Genomic DNA, 18,126 nt, shown 5'->3' with positions numbered 1-18,126 from the left:
TCACATCCATCACTGAGCTGCATGATATTTTTGCACTGTGTTAGGAAGAAATCAGACCCAGCTAATTTCTTTTTTTTTTGCTTTGAGTTTTTTATTTGATGATGCACAAAATCCTGAAAGATTCACAAGAGCTACTGCTTAACTACATTCTCATTGGTACAGGAAACCTTAGATTCACCAACCCAATTTATTCGATTTTTTTTATATAGAGATGCTTAATGGCAATACATTTTTGGAAGTAAAATAATGCCATTGAGTGTTTCTTAGCCTTTAAGCAGGCCACTTGCTTTCCGCGGAAAGCTGCTCTATTGATTAATAGCCATGCTTTAGGCTGTAATGCAGTGGTGTGGTTTGTAGCGGGTCCAATGCTCACCGTAGCTATTCCCTCACTCTCTTGAGAACACAGTGTGCGCCGGCTCTTTGTGTGGTGTCAGACAGAGGCTAATCTATTCATCACACACCGGCCGGTGGCCGCTTCAGCTCCACGCTTATCGGATCACTTCAGGCCCCTCACTGGGGGAATGGGAACTCACTGTTCACACCTTCTTTTCTAAAAGCACACCAGGGATATCTACATCAGCAGTTTCAGCGAATGGCAATCTCTCCCAGCACCACTCATGCCCCCCGCTCTACCCACAAAACAGGACCAATTGTGGAAAGCACAACTGTAATAAGAGAAGTGTGTGTGTGTGTACACGGGTGGAGGGAAGGATTTGTGCCTTCCCAGTATACTTGTATCTATATATTTGATTTAACATACATGAATGTACCTGACTAGCTCAGCAAGTCAGAGAATGCTGAGCGTGCTATGTGCTGAGGCGATACATCACATGACTTTCGATGACTGTTTGGTGCACTTGATATTGTGTTAATGTTATCTGATCCCTGACAATAGCAGCGCAGACTTGCAGGTGGGATGGCGTGTGTCAGATAATTGAAAAGATGCTGCATTGTTATATTTTATCACTTTCCAGTACCTGGCACCTTTTGTCGAGTATTTCGAAAAAGGATTTGAGATCACACAGCATGGAACACATTTTAGAAGATGCAGAAACAGACTCAATATTTCTAGTCGTGACTGTCATGGTGGAAAATTGAACAGTCAAGGCCAGCATTAAGAGTCAATAACGTTCGCAATTTACAGCCAATGTACATTAAGGACCTCTTAATTTGCCACGCTTATTTGAACGAGATACTTTAACCTATTTTACGTGCATCATGCAGAACAGTCAAGGGCCCTGGCAGTCACATTTTAGCACCGTTTCTATGGCAACGTGCCCATTACTCTGGGATTACTCGTGGAGTGAAGGTGTGGAGGAACAGTTTGTCATTAGTACCTAAATACCGGATCCAACCACTACAGTATATGGTGCCATCTGGATTATTTTCTTATAAGTAGAGTTTAATTCGGTTAAGTCTAATTTTTTATTAGGCTTAACCTCATGATCGGGTACTTGATGGAAGTTGCATAGTTTGCCAGGATTAAAAAATTTAATTTACAGGTTGTACAGTCGTCCCCCATCTATCGCGGTAGTTACAAAGAAAATAGTTATGTGCCAAATTAATAAATCGCGATAAAGTGGGACCGTGAGATTTAAACCGCGATAAATCGAGGGGCGACTGTACTGAAGATGTCAGTGGAAAAAATAGATTCTCTTTCTCCATGTGAGGACATGAGTGTAGTAGTATGAATATGGGAGACAATCCAGATTTACAAGCCAGGAGTACAAAGAGAATCTGTGTTGTTTAACCAGTCTAGAGTAGGGTACTAAAACTTCTGCCAGTTTTTTAAGGAAAAGAGCATGCTTGCATTTTAACTGGTGTTCAGAGCCTTAAAGTCTCTGCTAATGCAGACCAACGAGCCAAACTAAGCAGATGGGAGAAAGCCCTATAACTTTTTGGTTATTTCCATCATCCTGGCTACTCAGGCAGAACCACAATCTCAGTAGCACTGCTCCAGTCAGGCCTTTAAGGTAGAGTGGCCAGATGGAAGTCACTCTTCACTAAAAAGGGCATGAGTGCTTGCAAGGATTTAGCCAAAAGCCACCCAAATGACTATCAGGCCAGATGGTCTATATCTGGAAGAAACCAAGCACCACTCATCACCTAGCTCTCTCTATCTATATGGTGAAGCATGGTGGTAGCAGCATCATGCTGTGGAGATTTTTATTTTTAGAAGAAAGGATTACTTGAATTGAGAGTTATTTATTTATTTATTTTAAACGTCAAAGGTCTTCTTTTTTTTGTAAAAATGTATAAAAGTGATTAGAAGCTCAGCTTGCAGCAGGGCTCAGCTCCAACCATGGCAAGTCTATATTACAAAGCAAGTTTTTTTTTTTGGTGTGTGTGCATGCATATAATATATGCAGTAAATAAAGAATTGGAAAATGTATTGTGTTTTGGGATAGAAAAGATTTGAACACACTTCATGTGTAGTATGTCTTGTTCTATTTTGGACACAGCATAATCACACATATGCAAGAAAATGAACACGATGCATAGATTAAAGAAATCAGCTTTATCTGCTACCTTGATTGTTTTTGCCAGGAATTCTGGAACTTTTCCTTTTTGCCAAAAATATGAGTTCTCCATGGCAGGATAAAAACCCATCCTATTCAGTAGGTCTCAATGGGAGAAATGTTGCATGACTTACAGTGCCAATCATTTTGAGAGTCAATTCTGCAATTGCTCATACAAAAACATGAGCTCGAAACCTCTGGTGCAGAATTTCATTCCTGAAATGGAGCCTTATAACAAGAAGAATTGTGTGTGTGTGTGTGTCTTCTAGCTGGGAGGTGCTGCGTTTTCTCTTGTCCAACCTGCGCTGGTGGATGGAAGAGTACCGCTTTGACGGCTTTAGGTTTGATGGGATCACCTCTATGCTCTACCACCATCATGGTGTCGGTAAGCCAGTAAAAAAACATTCTTGTTTAAGTAATATTGTGTACCTATGGCAGTTGTGCTAAAAATGTTATATAAGATCTATCGAATTAGTTAGAGATGAGGCACATTCTCTCCAGCAGAGAATTAATTAGAGAAGTGATTAAGCAAAAGCTGTTGGGCCTTTTTCACTTTTTTGTACTTGTACATATTTTTAGGAACTAATTGAAATAGAAAAACCTGCTCAAATCAGTAGAAAAAGAAAATAATTAAAGATGTAATGATGTGATTTGAGTATTAAAATGGAAAATGTTTGACTAATATAATATGATAATATAGTATGATGTAATATAATATATAAAGCATTAAAGCTTTGCTGAACAAAATGTACTTGTCACTCTATAGATGTCTGATCTATTACATTTTTGTGCTCAGGTTCAGGATTTTCAGGCTCATATACAGAGTACTTTGGGCTCCAAGTTGATGAGGACTCTCTAGTCTACCTCATGCTTGCCAACCATATTTTACACACCCTGTATGAGAACTGCATAACTGTGGCTGAGGTATGATGATTTTTTTATGAAATATGCAACTAAGCATGTATATCTTAGAGAGAGGCGTTATCTTAATATTTTGATACTATCTCAAAAAAGAACTTCATGCAATGCAAATTAAGAATGAATGGATGTATAGTGCCTACCGTACAAGCTTCTGACGGCAAGTCTTATAATTTGGGGTTGCTTTAGTTGGTCAGGTCTAGGCTCAGCAACATTAGCTGAATACTTGAATGTACTGAATAACCCCATGTACTGAATGATTCAGTCAAATTTATTTTTTTTACCTTCTTCGATGGCAGGCATCTGACATTCCAGTCATCAGGCTCAAATTGTGAAAGAGCGGTTCAGGGAGCAAGAGCAATCACACAATCTTTTACACTTGAATGAACTTTTTAGGACCTTAACTCCATTCAAAGTCTTAGTAGAAGATCTCAGAAATAAGAAAAAATTCTGGATGGAAAAAAATGTCATGAAAAAAGTTTGGCGAAACAATGGGCAGTGGTTTGCACTCCATAAAGTTGGTGTGAAAAAATATTTGTGTTTGATTTTTATTTTATTATTATTATTTTTTGGTCTAGCAGTGTATTTGCACAGTGTCCACCTGGGTACGAAAGTTCATGTTGTGCAGTGGTGGTGTTTCTTGCTTTTCATTACTCCTCACAGAAAACATGGCTATCATCCTAAATCCCAACAATGCTTTTTTTTCTCAGCTCGCTAACCTTCTTGTCAGCAGAGCTACTTTTTCTATGTCCGCCAAGAAGGAATTAACCTACAGAGTCAAACAAACTGAGCACATTAAATTAGTGCTCAGTGGCAGAGGCTTACTATCGAAGAAAGCACTTGCTCATTTTAGTCATTTCTCACTGCTTTTTTTTTGGTTGTAATTACTCAACAACACCTTGTTGAGATAGTAGCTCTGCTTTGTTTAACTCAATTTATTTTTGTTTCCTTTAAACCCCACAATTTTATTGAGTACGTTTAGCTCCTCTGTCAGTGAACTCTGACAGGTGACTCTTAATACAGCATTAAATCACATAAGGGCAGTATCATTGTCAGTAATTCCTGAGGTAAATGGTCAGGAGAAAATTGTTGTTAAGAAAAATGCAAAAACGAGGTCAAAGCTAAAGTCATTGACTGCCCATTAAAGTGTTCATGCTGTGCACAAAACTGTGTCGTAATGGCTCCTATAGATTGTTATTGATTAAAAAAGATTACACTTAAGAGGAGGCGGACATTTTCAACAATTTGGCTGTGAAGAAAAGGTAAGAAATAGGTTGATAATGTTCCAGGTTGGACACTACATGTTCTACAGAACCATAACCTTTTGGCTTGATAATGAGGTGACCTATAAGAGCACAGACTGAAAACACTTTCTAATTAGTAAAGTAGACACAAGATCAGACCGGAAGGCGGATGAATTAGATTTGTGTATAAGCTCAGAATTGAGATCAGCGTCGTGGGTAGAAAAAAGACTGACAGAGGTTTGTTTGGAAGGATATTATAATCAAGAGCTGAGTGGGCCGAGGGGAACTGCTCATATACTTTGTTTCTTTTGACTTTGAAAAAAATCTAAGCTGTAAGAATCGATAGAGGGGTGATAAGTTTAAAAGTTTGAGGGGTGAAAAAGTTAGTAAAAACTTTATGCTGATAGTAAAAAAGAAAAAGTGTTCAACTTGCATCTAGTTCAATTAAAGTCAGAAGAAATGCATAATGAACAGGCTGTGGGTAAATCTGCTCAGAATACGCTACTGAGCACAGGTTCATTCTAAAGGTACTCAAGATGCTGATTTTTGGAAAGCAAGTTTTAATTCTAATGGTTCAAGCACCCGGTCAAGTACAGTATATCGGAGATAGGGGTTATAGACTGAGTTGAGATCAAGACATAAGCGGAGACTAAAAGATTAGAAAAGAAAAGAGGCTTGACAGCATAGATATTGTTTCAGGAGGTTTGAGAAAGCATTTTAGACTAAAGAATGGGGAAAACAAGCAACAGTTTTGAGAAAACTCCTCAGATACACTGATTTCAGAAGCAGGTTCAAAATGGTTTATGCGTATGGATTTTTTTTGTTCATCATAGACAGAGAAGGGCTGAGGATGAAATTCACTGTAATTAATTCCTTGTCTATTGCTCAAAGCAGCGATTTTGTTAATCATGTCTGTTGGTACAGATGACTGGGAAGGTACAATATAAACTGTATGCCGTGATGGAACAGTGGAGGTACAAAAAAAACATGACGTAATGCCAAGTGATCAGCATTTCATTCAAAAAGCCAAGCCCACATGGTCCAGAAGGAATTCCTGATATCTTTTATAGAAAGTTTGACCATCTATTTTTTTACTGTCATAATTTTTCTTTGTAACTTCTCCATATATTTTCAATTGAACATAACTGGACGTGTTTCCCAAACCACTGTTCGTTAAACCCATTTCAGCACTAATCAGGCTCTCACATGTCCTGAAAAGTAACAGCCAATATGCTCTTATGTTAATAAACATGGCTGTTTTGGCCTCAAGCTGCAGATCTGACTGTCGTTCCAGCCTGCATGAAAGCTAAAACTGCCAACTCCTTTGCTTTATTTCAAGTAAGTCCAAGTATGCAAGTAGGCCAATTGCAACTTATCCAAAAAAAGTGCCAAAGATTAAAGAGTAAGCATCCAGTAGAAACCATGGGAAGCCTCATTTATAAAAAGGAACCTCTCAGCATGCTGTGTTGGCCGATCCACTTAGCCATACACCAACCAGTCAGGCGAAACAACAAGGAGTAGGGATCAACCATATGCAGCCATTTGCAACCTAATAAATGAGTAAATCTCAGCGAGAAGTGGGCTCCGAACAGAACAAGTGAAGCAGAAGCATGAGCACAATCCTGGAAAGACGCCTTGAACGATGATGAAAGATGAGATGAATAATAGAACAAACAACTAAGAACCAAATGGAAGTCCTTGCAACTCCAGCTGGAAGCTAAACATTCTCCTGATTATTTTCAGTTGAAAAGGAGGGTTAATCCCAGAAAGCATGGCAGAAATGATTTCATTTGTTTTTCTTTTTGTAAATTCTTTTGTTTGTTTGTTTGTTTGTTTGTTTGTTTTATAGGATGTGTCTGGTATGCCCATGCTATGCCGACCCGTGCATGAAGGAGGCTGTGGCTTTGACTACAGGCTGGCCATGGCTATTCCTGACAAATGGATCCAGGTGAGTTTGAACTCAATGGCATATAACAAACACTTGTTTTCATGATGCTTTGCTAGGCTGCTCATTCTGCCAAAACACAAATTTGCAGCCTCACATGTTCCAGAAGGAATTCCTGATATCTTCTGTAGACGTTTTGACCAATTTACTTCCAAAAAATTATTAATTGAACAAAGCTGGTTCAGGTTTCCAAAATGTAACCACATTTTTTCTTTAGACCCATAGCAGTGCTAATCAGATTTTAGCATGAAACAGGCATATTACCTACTACTGATGCTTTTCTGTTGCTTAAACACATTATCTTTGCATATTAGGAATTTATTTAGGCATTTTCTATGCTAAAAACCGGACCAGCCGTCTTTCACTTAACTACCTGTATTTTTTCATATGCATTTCTTTCACTTAGCCAATTTTACATATATAATACTAGTATAATTTAAGCCGTGTATAAAACAATAGAAAACACAATGCAGTCACATGAGTAAGCAAAACTTACTGAAAGGGGAGTTACAGTATAAGTATCACTCTAAGATCATACAAAGGTGCTTGTTTTGGAGAACAGATCTGAGTATTCTGCAGTGCATATGCCTGATTATTTGTGTCATACACGACTAGCAACACAAAAGGATCATCAGCCTCCAATCGATGCGAGAGTCATTGACCATGTTGCAGGTGGCACTCATCACATGTGGAGACATTTTAGTCTATTAGGATGCCAGAGTCACTGCCAGGTTTTCAGGCCTAGTGGCACAAAGTATTTGATTTCTTAAACGTTTAGCACAGGTCTGAATAAGGAAGAGGACTACTAGCCATTACTGTAAGTCTTGTTCATCATACTGTATATATGCATTCAGACCTCCTTTTTAATCCTAAGGAAATAAGTATTTATATTTTGAGGTTTAACCTCTCTCTCTCTCTCTCTCTCTCTCTCTCTTTCTCTCTCTTTCTTTCTTTCTTTCTTTCTTTCTTTCTTCCTTCCTTCTATTCATCCATCCATCCATCCATCCATCCAGACAGTCAGTCTACAAATATGTCTACATATTTCTGTGACCCCACAATTAATATCCTAATATTTTTTAACCACATACTAATATTCCTGTGACAACGCTTTGAATGTATTTAATTACAGAACGATGAGTTACCTGTGTGTCAGTGTTTGACAGTGATAAGTAGATACTTGTCCTTCTCCCTCATCCTTTTCCAAGAATACATGGCTAATTAAAAAAAAAACTGGGGGGCAAAAAAAATTTATTTAACAGTTATGTCACATTTTTCTTACTTATTTCTACTTCACTGTGCGGATCGTTTTGGGTAAGCTAGTAATTAGGAAAAAAAGCAGAGCGAAGACCTTAAAAGATTTGTATGCAGTTACTGGCAAATGATGACCTTCCATTTTCTTTCAAATGCCATGAACATATACGGTGTATTTACAAGGACCTGTCATTCATATTAGTCATTCTCTCCCTGAAGACTATTTGTGGAATATAATAGCGATAATTTTCCAAAATAAAACATTGTTCAAAATCAGATAATAAATAAAATGGAAATAATGTAAGTTATGTATTTTTTTTGTGTGGCCCGGTACCAATTGACCCACGGTTCGGGGGTTGAGGACCACTGATGTATAGGATGTCTTTGGATGTAGTATCATAATTAATAAGTAGAAGCAGTTTCTTCCATGCACTGAGGAGAGTAGCCATTACTACTACCTGTCTTAGTGTCACGCTGGTAACTGGACCTCACGTCATATTAATATAGTATAATATTAATCGCAACTTAATCGCACAGTTTTTTTAATCTGTTTTAAATATACCTTAAAAGAATATGTTTTAGGTTTTATACTCAAAACAACATGATCATGGACAAATATTGATGCTTTATGCAAATTTTTATTATTACTGAAAGCAATCTCAACATAGAGCATAAAAAGAAAATATTATTGTAAATGTTTGGAAGCAATTATAGTGTTTTAAATTGCATAAATCATCAGGACACCAAACGGATTCGTTTCCACATTGATGGTTAATGAGGTGATACTGGAGAAACTTTACCTCTTCTAACCTTCTTACAGATTACATAATCAGAGAATATTTGTTTTCGATGTGAATTTTGAGCTATCTGTTTATAAATTGATTATGTCTGTGAGGCGAGTATTCACTGAGATTCATGTTGTTTATGTGAAGAGAGATGGCAGAGAGCGCCCCCTGTATGTTTTCTATATTTTTCAAAAGCACAGCATTTTGTCGTTATTATGAGTGTATACAAATAAAAGTAGACTCCTTTACAGATTCGAATGATGTATTGCTGTACGATCAAAAAAGAGAGTAATTTAGGGTCGTTTCAACGTTATGAGGAAAGAGAAAGAAAAAAACGCGCCAGCATGTTTGTTGACCGCAGAGGGTTCATTGTGTGCATCAAGTCGGATTGTGATGCTGATTTGAGACTTGGCGCGTCAGTAAAACAAATTTTTACTGATAAAAATCTTTCGGTGGAGTTATTTATTTATTTATTTATTTTATATCTAAGTAAAGAAACGAGATCGTCAATAAACGTGTTGCGTTGAAGGTTTAAATTTTGCCTCTTTTATATTTAGATTTTTAATCAAATATAAATGGTCTAACAAAAATGCGCATTGCATTAATCACGCGATAATAAAATACATTTTCATTAACACGTTATTAACACGTAAATTCTGACAGCCGTAATTAAAATATATCTATCCAAAACAAATTTTAAATCTTGTTACCTAATGAATAAGTTCAGACTGAAAATCCACCATATAGAACACAAGCAGAGCAAACATGATGATGATCATGTGATCAGGAATGTCGCTGTTCTCAGTCATGTTTACATCACTGACTCCCTCTGTCTCATCCACATTAACCTCAAACTTTTTGTTGCCTTCTGCCTGCTCATTGTTATCTTTGTAAACTAGCCTACGTCTGTGGTGTGTGAGAGCCAGGAAATGATACACCAGTGGTAGTTGAAAAAGCCACGCAATGACAGGAAAAGGGTTGATGGGCTGAAAACGGTGTGCAGTGAGAAGAAAAAATAGACATCTCACCAAATCGATTAAAACTAAAGTAACGAGTCTGTTTTAAAAATGAAAAAAAGTAGAAACTACAGATGTTTGTGTAAAAATGTAATCAGTGAAAGTAAAAAGTTGCTCAAAAAATAAATACTGAAGTAAAGTACTGATACCAGAAAAATCTACTTAAGTACAGTAACAAAGTTTTTGTACTTCATTATTTCCCTCCTCTGACCATTTGTCTAGAACAATTTCATTCGTATTGCTTGTCAACATTTTCCAACATATTGGCAGCAGATTTTGTATATTCTCAGTAAATAATAAGCATTGTTAAAATGTTAAACTTTGGTAAGAAATGTAAAAGCTAGTGTGTTTTGTATGGTTGAACTTAGTAAGTACTAGCACTGATTATATACAGTATGTACAGTACATTTATGTAATTATTTTCAAAGATATATTGCATATACTTTAACATTTGGTTAAAAAAAAAAAAAAAAAAGTTAAATGAAAGTACTGAAGTTTGGCCAGCTCCAGTCATGTCCCACCTCATGAAGATTATGGACCTTTGAAGAAGTAGATGCCAAACTCGCAAACATCCCATACCATCTAGGGATGTACCAGTGCCAATTAGATCCCACTACATGTGTGGAGTTTTGACATTGGACCTCCTGGAGTGTTTAAAGGCTCTGGCATGGAGTTGCTGGTGCTGGATCTGTGATGATCACAAATGTTGAGCCTCAGTAGCTCCTAGTTTTATAACCATAAAGACTGTATAAGACTGTAGAAAGAACATTACTTATAATCTTATACTCCAGTGCTCATGTTAGTTCTCTCTCTCCAGTGTTCTCTATTGTTGAAAATTTATGATCAAACTCTTGATGTCACCCAAATGAGGATGGGTTCCCCTTTTGAGTCTGGTTCCTCTCAAGGTTTCTTCCTCATTACATCTAAGGGAGTTTTTCCTTGCCACAGTCACCATGGCTGCTCATCAGGGATAAATGCACACCATTCACCTTGACTGTTGATTTCTGTAAAGCTGCTTTGATACAATGTCTGTTGTGAAAAGCGCTATAGAAATAAACCTGACTTGACTTGTATCTACACATACTACCATATAACATTACCATAGTGACTGTATGCTCTGCTAGCTCATCTCCTCACTGCTCCCCTAGTGCCCAAGCACATCCGCTCCACTGATTCAGTCCAAGAGCCTGGTTTAGACCCCAGTTTTTCCCCCTCTAACCCCCATCCCCTTTTTCCTACATTTACTTCTTCATAGAAAGTTGCCCAGCATGCAATATTTATTTAAGGCCTTTCATCCGACACTGCTATCGATTTTATTCTGTTTCGGTACATAAGAGACATTGCGGACCAGTGCACTAAGACGGCCAAAGTTTTCTTGTGTATGTGTATATGTGTGTGAATGTTCTCTTGTGAGGTTGTATGTTTTGACATTGTTTGGAAAGGTTTAAGTTCTAGCAGCCCAGTAAACTTGTCTGTCTGAAGTAAACTAAAAACTTTTAAAGTTTCTGTTAGATGCAATTTTTACATAAGCCTATGAGACCATCCTATATTCGATTTCTGCAGACAAAAGCATTAAAGACATAAATGAAATAATTGGTATGTCAAATAATATAGAGGGTCTTTCCTAAGTATTCATCACCCTTGAATGTTTTGCAAAAAGGTTTGTTAGAACCTGAAAATACAATGGAATTAATTTGGATTAAATGTTATGAAAAGTGCATAAGTATTCACCACCATCACTGTGTCAAAAGCTTTTAATGGTGCATTCCTGCATGCAAGAGTCATGTGATCTCAGACAATACATACACCGGATGCTGCAAAAAAGAACAAACAGTATATTGAAAACCAAAGAGCTATCAGAATAAGAATAAGAAAATTCTGGGATGCATCACTGTGTGCTTTTGGTGTCTGTCCTTTCCCCATTTAGTCCCCCATATGCTGTTATAAAAACCTCCACTCTTCTGGGAAGATGTTCCTCTAGATTTTGGAGTGTAGTTGTGGAGATGTGTGCTCATTTAGCCACAAGGGGATTAGTAAAATCAGGTAGGGTGAGGAGTCCTGGGGTGCAGTCAGCATTTCAATTAATCCCAAAGGTGTTCAATAGGGATGAGGGCAGAGCTCTCAAGGCCACTTCAGATTTTTTTTTACTCCAACTCATGTAATCCATGGAGCTCATTTTGTGCACAGAGGTACTGTCATGCTGGAACAGGTTTGGGTCTCTTAGTATAAGTGAAGGAAACATTTAATGCTACTACATCCAAAGACATTTTATACAACTGTGTGCCTCCAGTTTTGTGGTAACAGTTTGGGGAAGAACCACATATAGCTGGGAAAGGCAGGTGTCCCAATATTCATATAGTGCAAACAATATTATTAACTTAACTTTTCAGACACATTTTCCTTATAGCACCAAAAAAAGCTTTTATTAAAAATGGAAAAAATATAGAGCAATTGTGATTCAGGGATTAGTCAGAGAAACAAACCAAGAGGCCAATTTGGGATTAAAGGGTAATAAAGTAGATATTTATATCTGGCATATATGCAATAATACATAAACTGAAAAACAGAATACAAATACTAGTTATGTACAAATTAAAGTTTTCTAGGTCTTAATTTTATTAAGACCTAGGAATTTTCTAGAAAGTCTTAAATTTATCAAAAATGAGAATTTCAAACAAGACCGACAATTTCAATGTATACAAACCCGAATTCCGGGATTTGTTGTGATGTTTTTATTTAAATAAAATGAAAACGAAAAGACTTTCAAATCACATAAACCATTATTTTATTCAAAATAGAACATAGAGAACATAACAAATGTTTAAACTGAGAAATGTTACACTTTTATGCACAAAATAAGCTCATTTCAAATTTGATGTCTGCTACAGGTCTCAAAAAAAGTTGGCACAGGGGCATGTTTACCATGGTGTAGCATCTCCCCTTCTTTTCAAAACAGTTTGAACATGTCTGGACATTGAGGTTATGATTTGCTGGAGTTTTGCTGTTGGAATTTGGCCCGATTTTTGCCTTATATTGGTTTCCAGCTCCTGAAGAGTCTGTGGTTGTTTTTGGTGTATTTTCCTTTAATGATGCCTCAAATGTTCTCTATAGGTGAAAGGTCTGGACTGCAGGCCAATTCAGCACCCAGACTCTTCTGTTATGAAGCCATGTTGTTGTAATCACTGCAGTTTGAGGTTTTGCATCGTCCTGCTGAAATACACAAGGATTTCCCTTAAATAGACATCGTCTGAAGGAGAGCATATGTTGCTCTAAAACCTTTATATACCTTTCAGCATTCATAGTGCCTTCCAAAACATGCAAGCTGCCCTATACCACCAGAGATGCTGGCTTTTGAACCGAACGCTGATAACACTCTGGAAGGTCTTCCTCCTCTTTAGCCCGAAGGACACGGCATCCGTGATTTTCAACAGGAATGTTACATTTGGACTCGTCTGACCATTAAACACTTTTCCACTTTGAAACAGTCCAATTTATATGAGCTTTGGCCCACAGGACATGACAACGCTTCTGGACCATGTTCACATATGGTTTCCTTTTTGCATGATAGAGCTTTAACATCTGCAGATGGCAGGGCGGATTGTGTTTACTGACAGTGGATTTTGGAAGTATTTCCGGACCCATTTTGTAATGCAAATGACACAATCGTGCTGATGAGTGACGCAGTGTCATTTGAGGGCCCAAAGACCATGGGCATCCAACAAAGGTCTTTGGCCTTGTCCCTTACACACCAATATTTCTCCAGTCTCTCCAAATCTTTCGATGATGTTAACAACTGTAGATAATATTTGCAAAGACTTTGCAATGTTACGTTGAGGAACGGTGTTTTTAAAATATTATACAATCTTATACTCATTCACAGATTGGAGAGCCTCTGCCCATCTTTACTTCTGAGAGACTCTGCTTCTGTTACATCCCTTTTATAGCTAAACATCTTACAGACCTGATGTCAATTAACTTGATTAGTTGCTAGATGTTCTTCCAGCTGAAAACTTTCTAAATTTCTGTCTTTTTAAGCCCTTTGTTGCCCTGTGCCAACATTTTTGAGACCTGTAGCAGGCTTTAAATTTGAAATAAACTCATTTTGTGCATAACATTTTTTAGATTTCTCAGTTTAAACCTTTATGTTCTCTATGTTCTATTGTGAATAAAATATTGGTTCATGTGAGTTGAAAGTCTTTTAGGTTTAATTTTATTCAAATAAAAAAAAAAAAGTCCCAACATTTCCGGAATTCGGGTTACATAATCATGCAAATCATTTCTGCAAACCAAAATGCAAAAAATAAAAACAACATAAATCAAAAATCAAAAGTACAACTTAATACTAACTTAATACTAACAAAGTAAACAACAATGCAAATTGATTAATGAACAACAACAACAAAAAAACGATTAGTGCAATAATTACAAGGTAATTGCAGAGAAAAGACTTTTATAGAGAGTGAGACACAGGACAGTTTGGAGCAGAGAGTAAAACTGCACTGATCCAGGACACTCGGTGATATTCCTCGATACAAATACATCCAATATCAGAGACTAACACGCAGGTGGTGTGAAGTTGAAGACCTGAGTTAGCATGCAGGGCTGTGTGTGTGTGTGTGTGTGTGTGTGTGTGTGTGTGTGTGTGTGTGTGTGTGTGTGTGTCTTTGCAACCAGGGTGTGTAGAATGTGTTGTAGAGCCCTTTGAGGTCCCAAATGCAAAGACAAGTGTTTTAAATTTGATTCTTGCTTTGGGAGGTTATGAACCTGAAAGCATTGTGAATGCTCAGTAGAGGAGCTATTGCATATTAATGAAGTCGAATCTAGGAATAACTACAGCTTGGAGAGGAAGTTGAGCAGATTCTGTAACAAGGCTCTGTTGTGGAAAAGAAATGTGTAGGAACTGGTGCTAATGTTAAACCTTTAATAATAGTCCTAATGCATTTTCTGTGTAACACACTGTTGACTGTCTTAATTTCTTAATGTCTTAATTTTTATAAATGCTTTTAAAACAGATCATTATAAGCATATTTAGACCAAAAAGCACAAATAATACAAATACAACTAAATGGAGCTTAGAAGCTTGGGCTGAATTGGTGGGGTTTGAAATAATCTTAAAAAAAAAAACAAAAGCTATCAATGTGTTCTGCATGGGTCTGAATGACCACAGGACCACTTCTGGGAAACCTGGAACACTATCAAAACATGGTTTTCGGAGCGAAAGGAAAACCGGAGAACGCTGTGTGGACATGAGGGGAACATGTGAACCTCCACACAGAGCGACTATAATCCCGAGGTCATGTTTGATGATTAGAAAATGTCTGCCATAAACAACAGCATTGCGTCAGTTATGAAAAATCGATTTATGAATGATGGATATTCTCACCAATTTACCCAGTGCGCACACACACACACACACTTTTACCCCTTTCTGATTAATCAGACTTCTGTCCCTGCCAGAGTGATGCTTGTTCTTCTCATCCTGTGCGAAATTAAGATGTCCTATTAGGAAAAGCCGATCAGGCATGCAGCACAAGTTTGGACAGATTGTATCTGATTACCACTCTGAAATTCTATTGCTTCTAATGGATAATGTTACAAAAGCCCTCTAATTTAGCAAGCGCCCTTCCCTGCAGCTCTGCTAGATTGAAATGTAATAGAAATAATTAGCTGGAGACTGGAACGAGGTGCATCGCCCAGGATGAGAAGAAGAGAAACGGTGCCTCTTGGTCCTGCAGAGCAAAGCTTTGTATATAATTCACATCTGTCGACAGCACTGTCTCTGTCTAATCAATTTTAATATTGTTATAAATTACAGTAAGCCTCTGTTTTATGTCAATACGATAGGATTCCCACACAACAGGAAGTGTAATTCAATCTGCATGTTATGTTAATTGTTGGAGATGAGGGTGGTGGATAGCAGCAGGGGATAAAGAGATAGAGGCTTCTCCCATTCAGCCTTTTCTCAGCCTGTCATCAGGGGTCCTTATTCTCGAACTGAAACTCTTTGGACTTTGTCCCATTTTTGTGATTCAAACTAATTGCTCTCAGTTGGGCTTTTGCATGAGTGAGGAGTCTGGAGTGCAATGCGATGCGATTTCCCTCCTCTTTCTTTTGCTTTTCAGCCTTGGGCTAGCAAAGTTTGATCATTCTAAGGTAAGAACAGAACTGAAAGGGTAACTCTTGGCATGGGTTTTTATTAAAAGGAGAAAGGAGGAGAATAAGATATATATAAAGTCAGCTTTATAAGTCAGCTGTGGATAGACTCATTAGTCAGTGTGCTGTAAGGCCACACAGTGTTACACTACATGGGCAAAGGTTTGTGGACACCTGATCATAATATTTGCATGTGCTTTTTTGAACTGCCGATTCCACATTCAGTCCTCTTTGCTGTTTAAATAACCTCCACTTTTCTTAGATGTTCCACTAGATTCTGGAGTGAGATTGTAGAGATTTTTGCTCATTCAGCCACAAGGGTGTTAGTAAAGTCAGGTACTAATAAAGGTGAAGAGGCCTTGGGTGCTGTCAGCTTTCCGAATGATTTGAAAAGGTGTTTAATAGGGTTCAAGTCAGAGCTCTAATGCAGGGCACTTAAGATGTTCTACTCCAACCCATATAAATCTTATCTTCATGGAGTTGGCTTTCTGCACAGGGGCAGTGTCATGCTGAAACAGGTTTTGAGTCTCCTGGTTTAGGTAAAAGGAACATTTCAGCTAGCGTGTCCAATATCCAATACCTTATCCAAGACATCCAATAAAATTGTTATCCTCCAGTCTGGCTGGAAAAGTCAATTGTCCCAATACTTTTGTATACATGTAGTGTGTTTCTTTTTACTGGTTTATCTACAGTAAGTTTTATGTTTGTTAGGATTTTGGACAGTGTCTACATTTCCCACACAACACTGCACCTCACTGAACTGTGTCAAGAGTTTGTTTGTGCCCCTATATCATGTTTGATTTTATTTACATTTGTACAAAGACTTACCATTCACAGCACCCCTTGTCTTTTGGTTGTTGTCCATCCAGGCCTATTTTTGTCCATGTTGTCATGCTTCTGCTTCAATGACATGACAATCTTACTCAAGCTTGATTTTTAAGATTTGACTTCAGTGTCTTAATTTGTCTGGAAACAAATTTCTACAAAATACAAAAAACATTCTAACTTGTAAAATTTGTTTGTGCATCCAGATTGTAGTGCTCAATAAATTTACTTGATAGAATTCAAAGTGAGTGAGCTAACATCTTTTTAAAATCTGATCTTAGTATTGAGCTTTGAGGGTGTGAGTATCAGATTCGTTCATGCTTTATGATATTACATTCCTTGGCAAATGAAAAATAGACCGAGCCCATTAAACATCACAAAATCTGAAGATTTCAATGGTGTAAACAACAAATCATTGGTCATGAAATGAGCAAGCATGATACAAATACACTCCTAAATTGTTCCTGACTGCAACTATTTGCTTATTTACTCTTGCTACAGTAAAGTGTTTAGGGAGGAAAGCTAGAAACAGGAAAATACACTTATATAGTCTTTTTGTGTGTGTGTATGGTTTAGAGACAGTGGCATTGAGTAAAAGACAGGATGTGGAGCTGGAGGTAGCAGAAGATGTTAAGGTTGCAGAGGAAGGACATGTGGTATATCGGTAGGAGAATGCTGAGGATGGAGCCACCAGGAAGGAGGAAAAGAAGAAGGCTAAGGAGGAGGTTTATGGATGTGGTAGAGAAAAGACGTGTAGGTAGTTGGGTTAAAAGAGGCAGATGTAGAGGACAGGGGGCAATGGAGACGGATGATCCGCTGTGGTGACCCCTAATGTGAGAAGCCGAAAGAAGTAGTTGTCTTTTTTTGTGTGCAAATAACTAATACAAAAAATAAATAAAAATAAAGCAAAAAACCATAACCTGACCATAGAGAAGAGAACAACTGATGAGGCAATCAGTATTGTAAAAGGTGAACCTTAAATAAATATGGTAATTAAGCGTCAATGTGAATCAGGTGCAGAAGATCCTGGTTACTGATAGGTGATGGTGCAGTAACTTAGTTTACATAGTTCCTGTCTATAACCCTGACATTGGGATTAATAAAGCGGAAGAGATCTTTAGTATTTGTTTAATTCTTGCTCATTTCCTGACAAAAGATTATCTGTTAAGACCATTTAAGGCTTAATACGCTGAAGTGTATGTTCTTACTCGCAGCTGCAGGTCCAGCATAAATTGCCCAGAACTGGAAAGTTATAAGCTATGGTTCTAACAGAATGGGCCAGATAAACAGATAAGTCAAGTGAACTGGGTTTTTATTGTCAGGTCCTCTATATAGCTTGTATTCACTGGAATGTAATATCATTTCTTCAGGACCATGGTGTACCACAGAGCAGTACACAAGACTACATAAAGTGCAAATACAAAACAGATAAGTGTGCAGGACAATAAATACACCGGACAGAAAAATAGA

General features: G+C 37.6%; 1 protein-coding gene across 1 annotated transcript in view; it reads left to right on the top strand.

Moving 5' to 3' along the window:
- The window catches only part of gbe1b (glucan (1,4-alpha-), branching enzyme 1b), a 123,054-nt gene that overhangs the window by 50,781 nt on the left and 54,147 nt on the right, over nt 1-18,126 (top strand). Inside the window, exons 8-10 of the mRNA XM_046862394.1 lie at nt 2,789-2,904; nt 3,316-3,443; nt 6,531-6,629. Of these exons, the coding sequence (XP_046718350.1) occupies nt 2,789-2,904; nt 3,316-3,443; nt 6,531-6,629 (343 nt within the window). The remainder of the gene's footprint in view (nt 1-2,788; nt 2,905-3,315; nt 3,444-6,530; nt 6,630-18,126) is intronic.

This window comes from Silurus meridionalis, chromosome 12, assembly GCF_014805685.1.
Source record: "Silurus meridionalis isolate SWU-2019-XX chromosome 12, ASM1480568v1, whole genome shotgun sequence".
Classification (NCBI taxonomy): domain Eukaryota; kingdom Metazoa; phylum Chordata; class Actinopteri; order Siluriformes; family Siluridae; genus Silurus; species Silurus meridionalis.
This window is presented reverse-complemented; position numbering and strand designations above follow the sequence as displayed.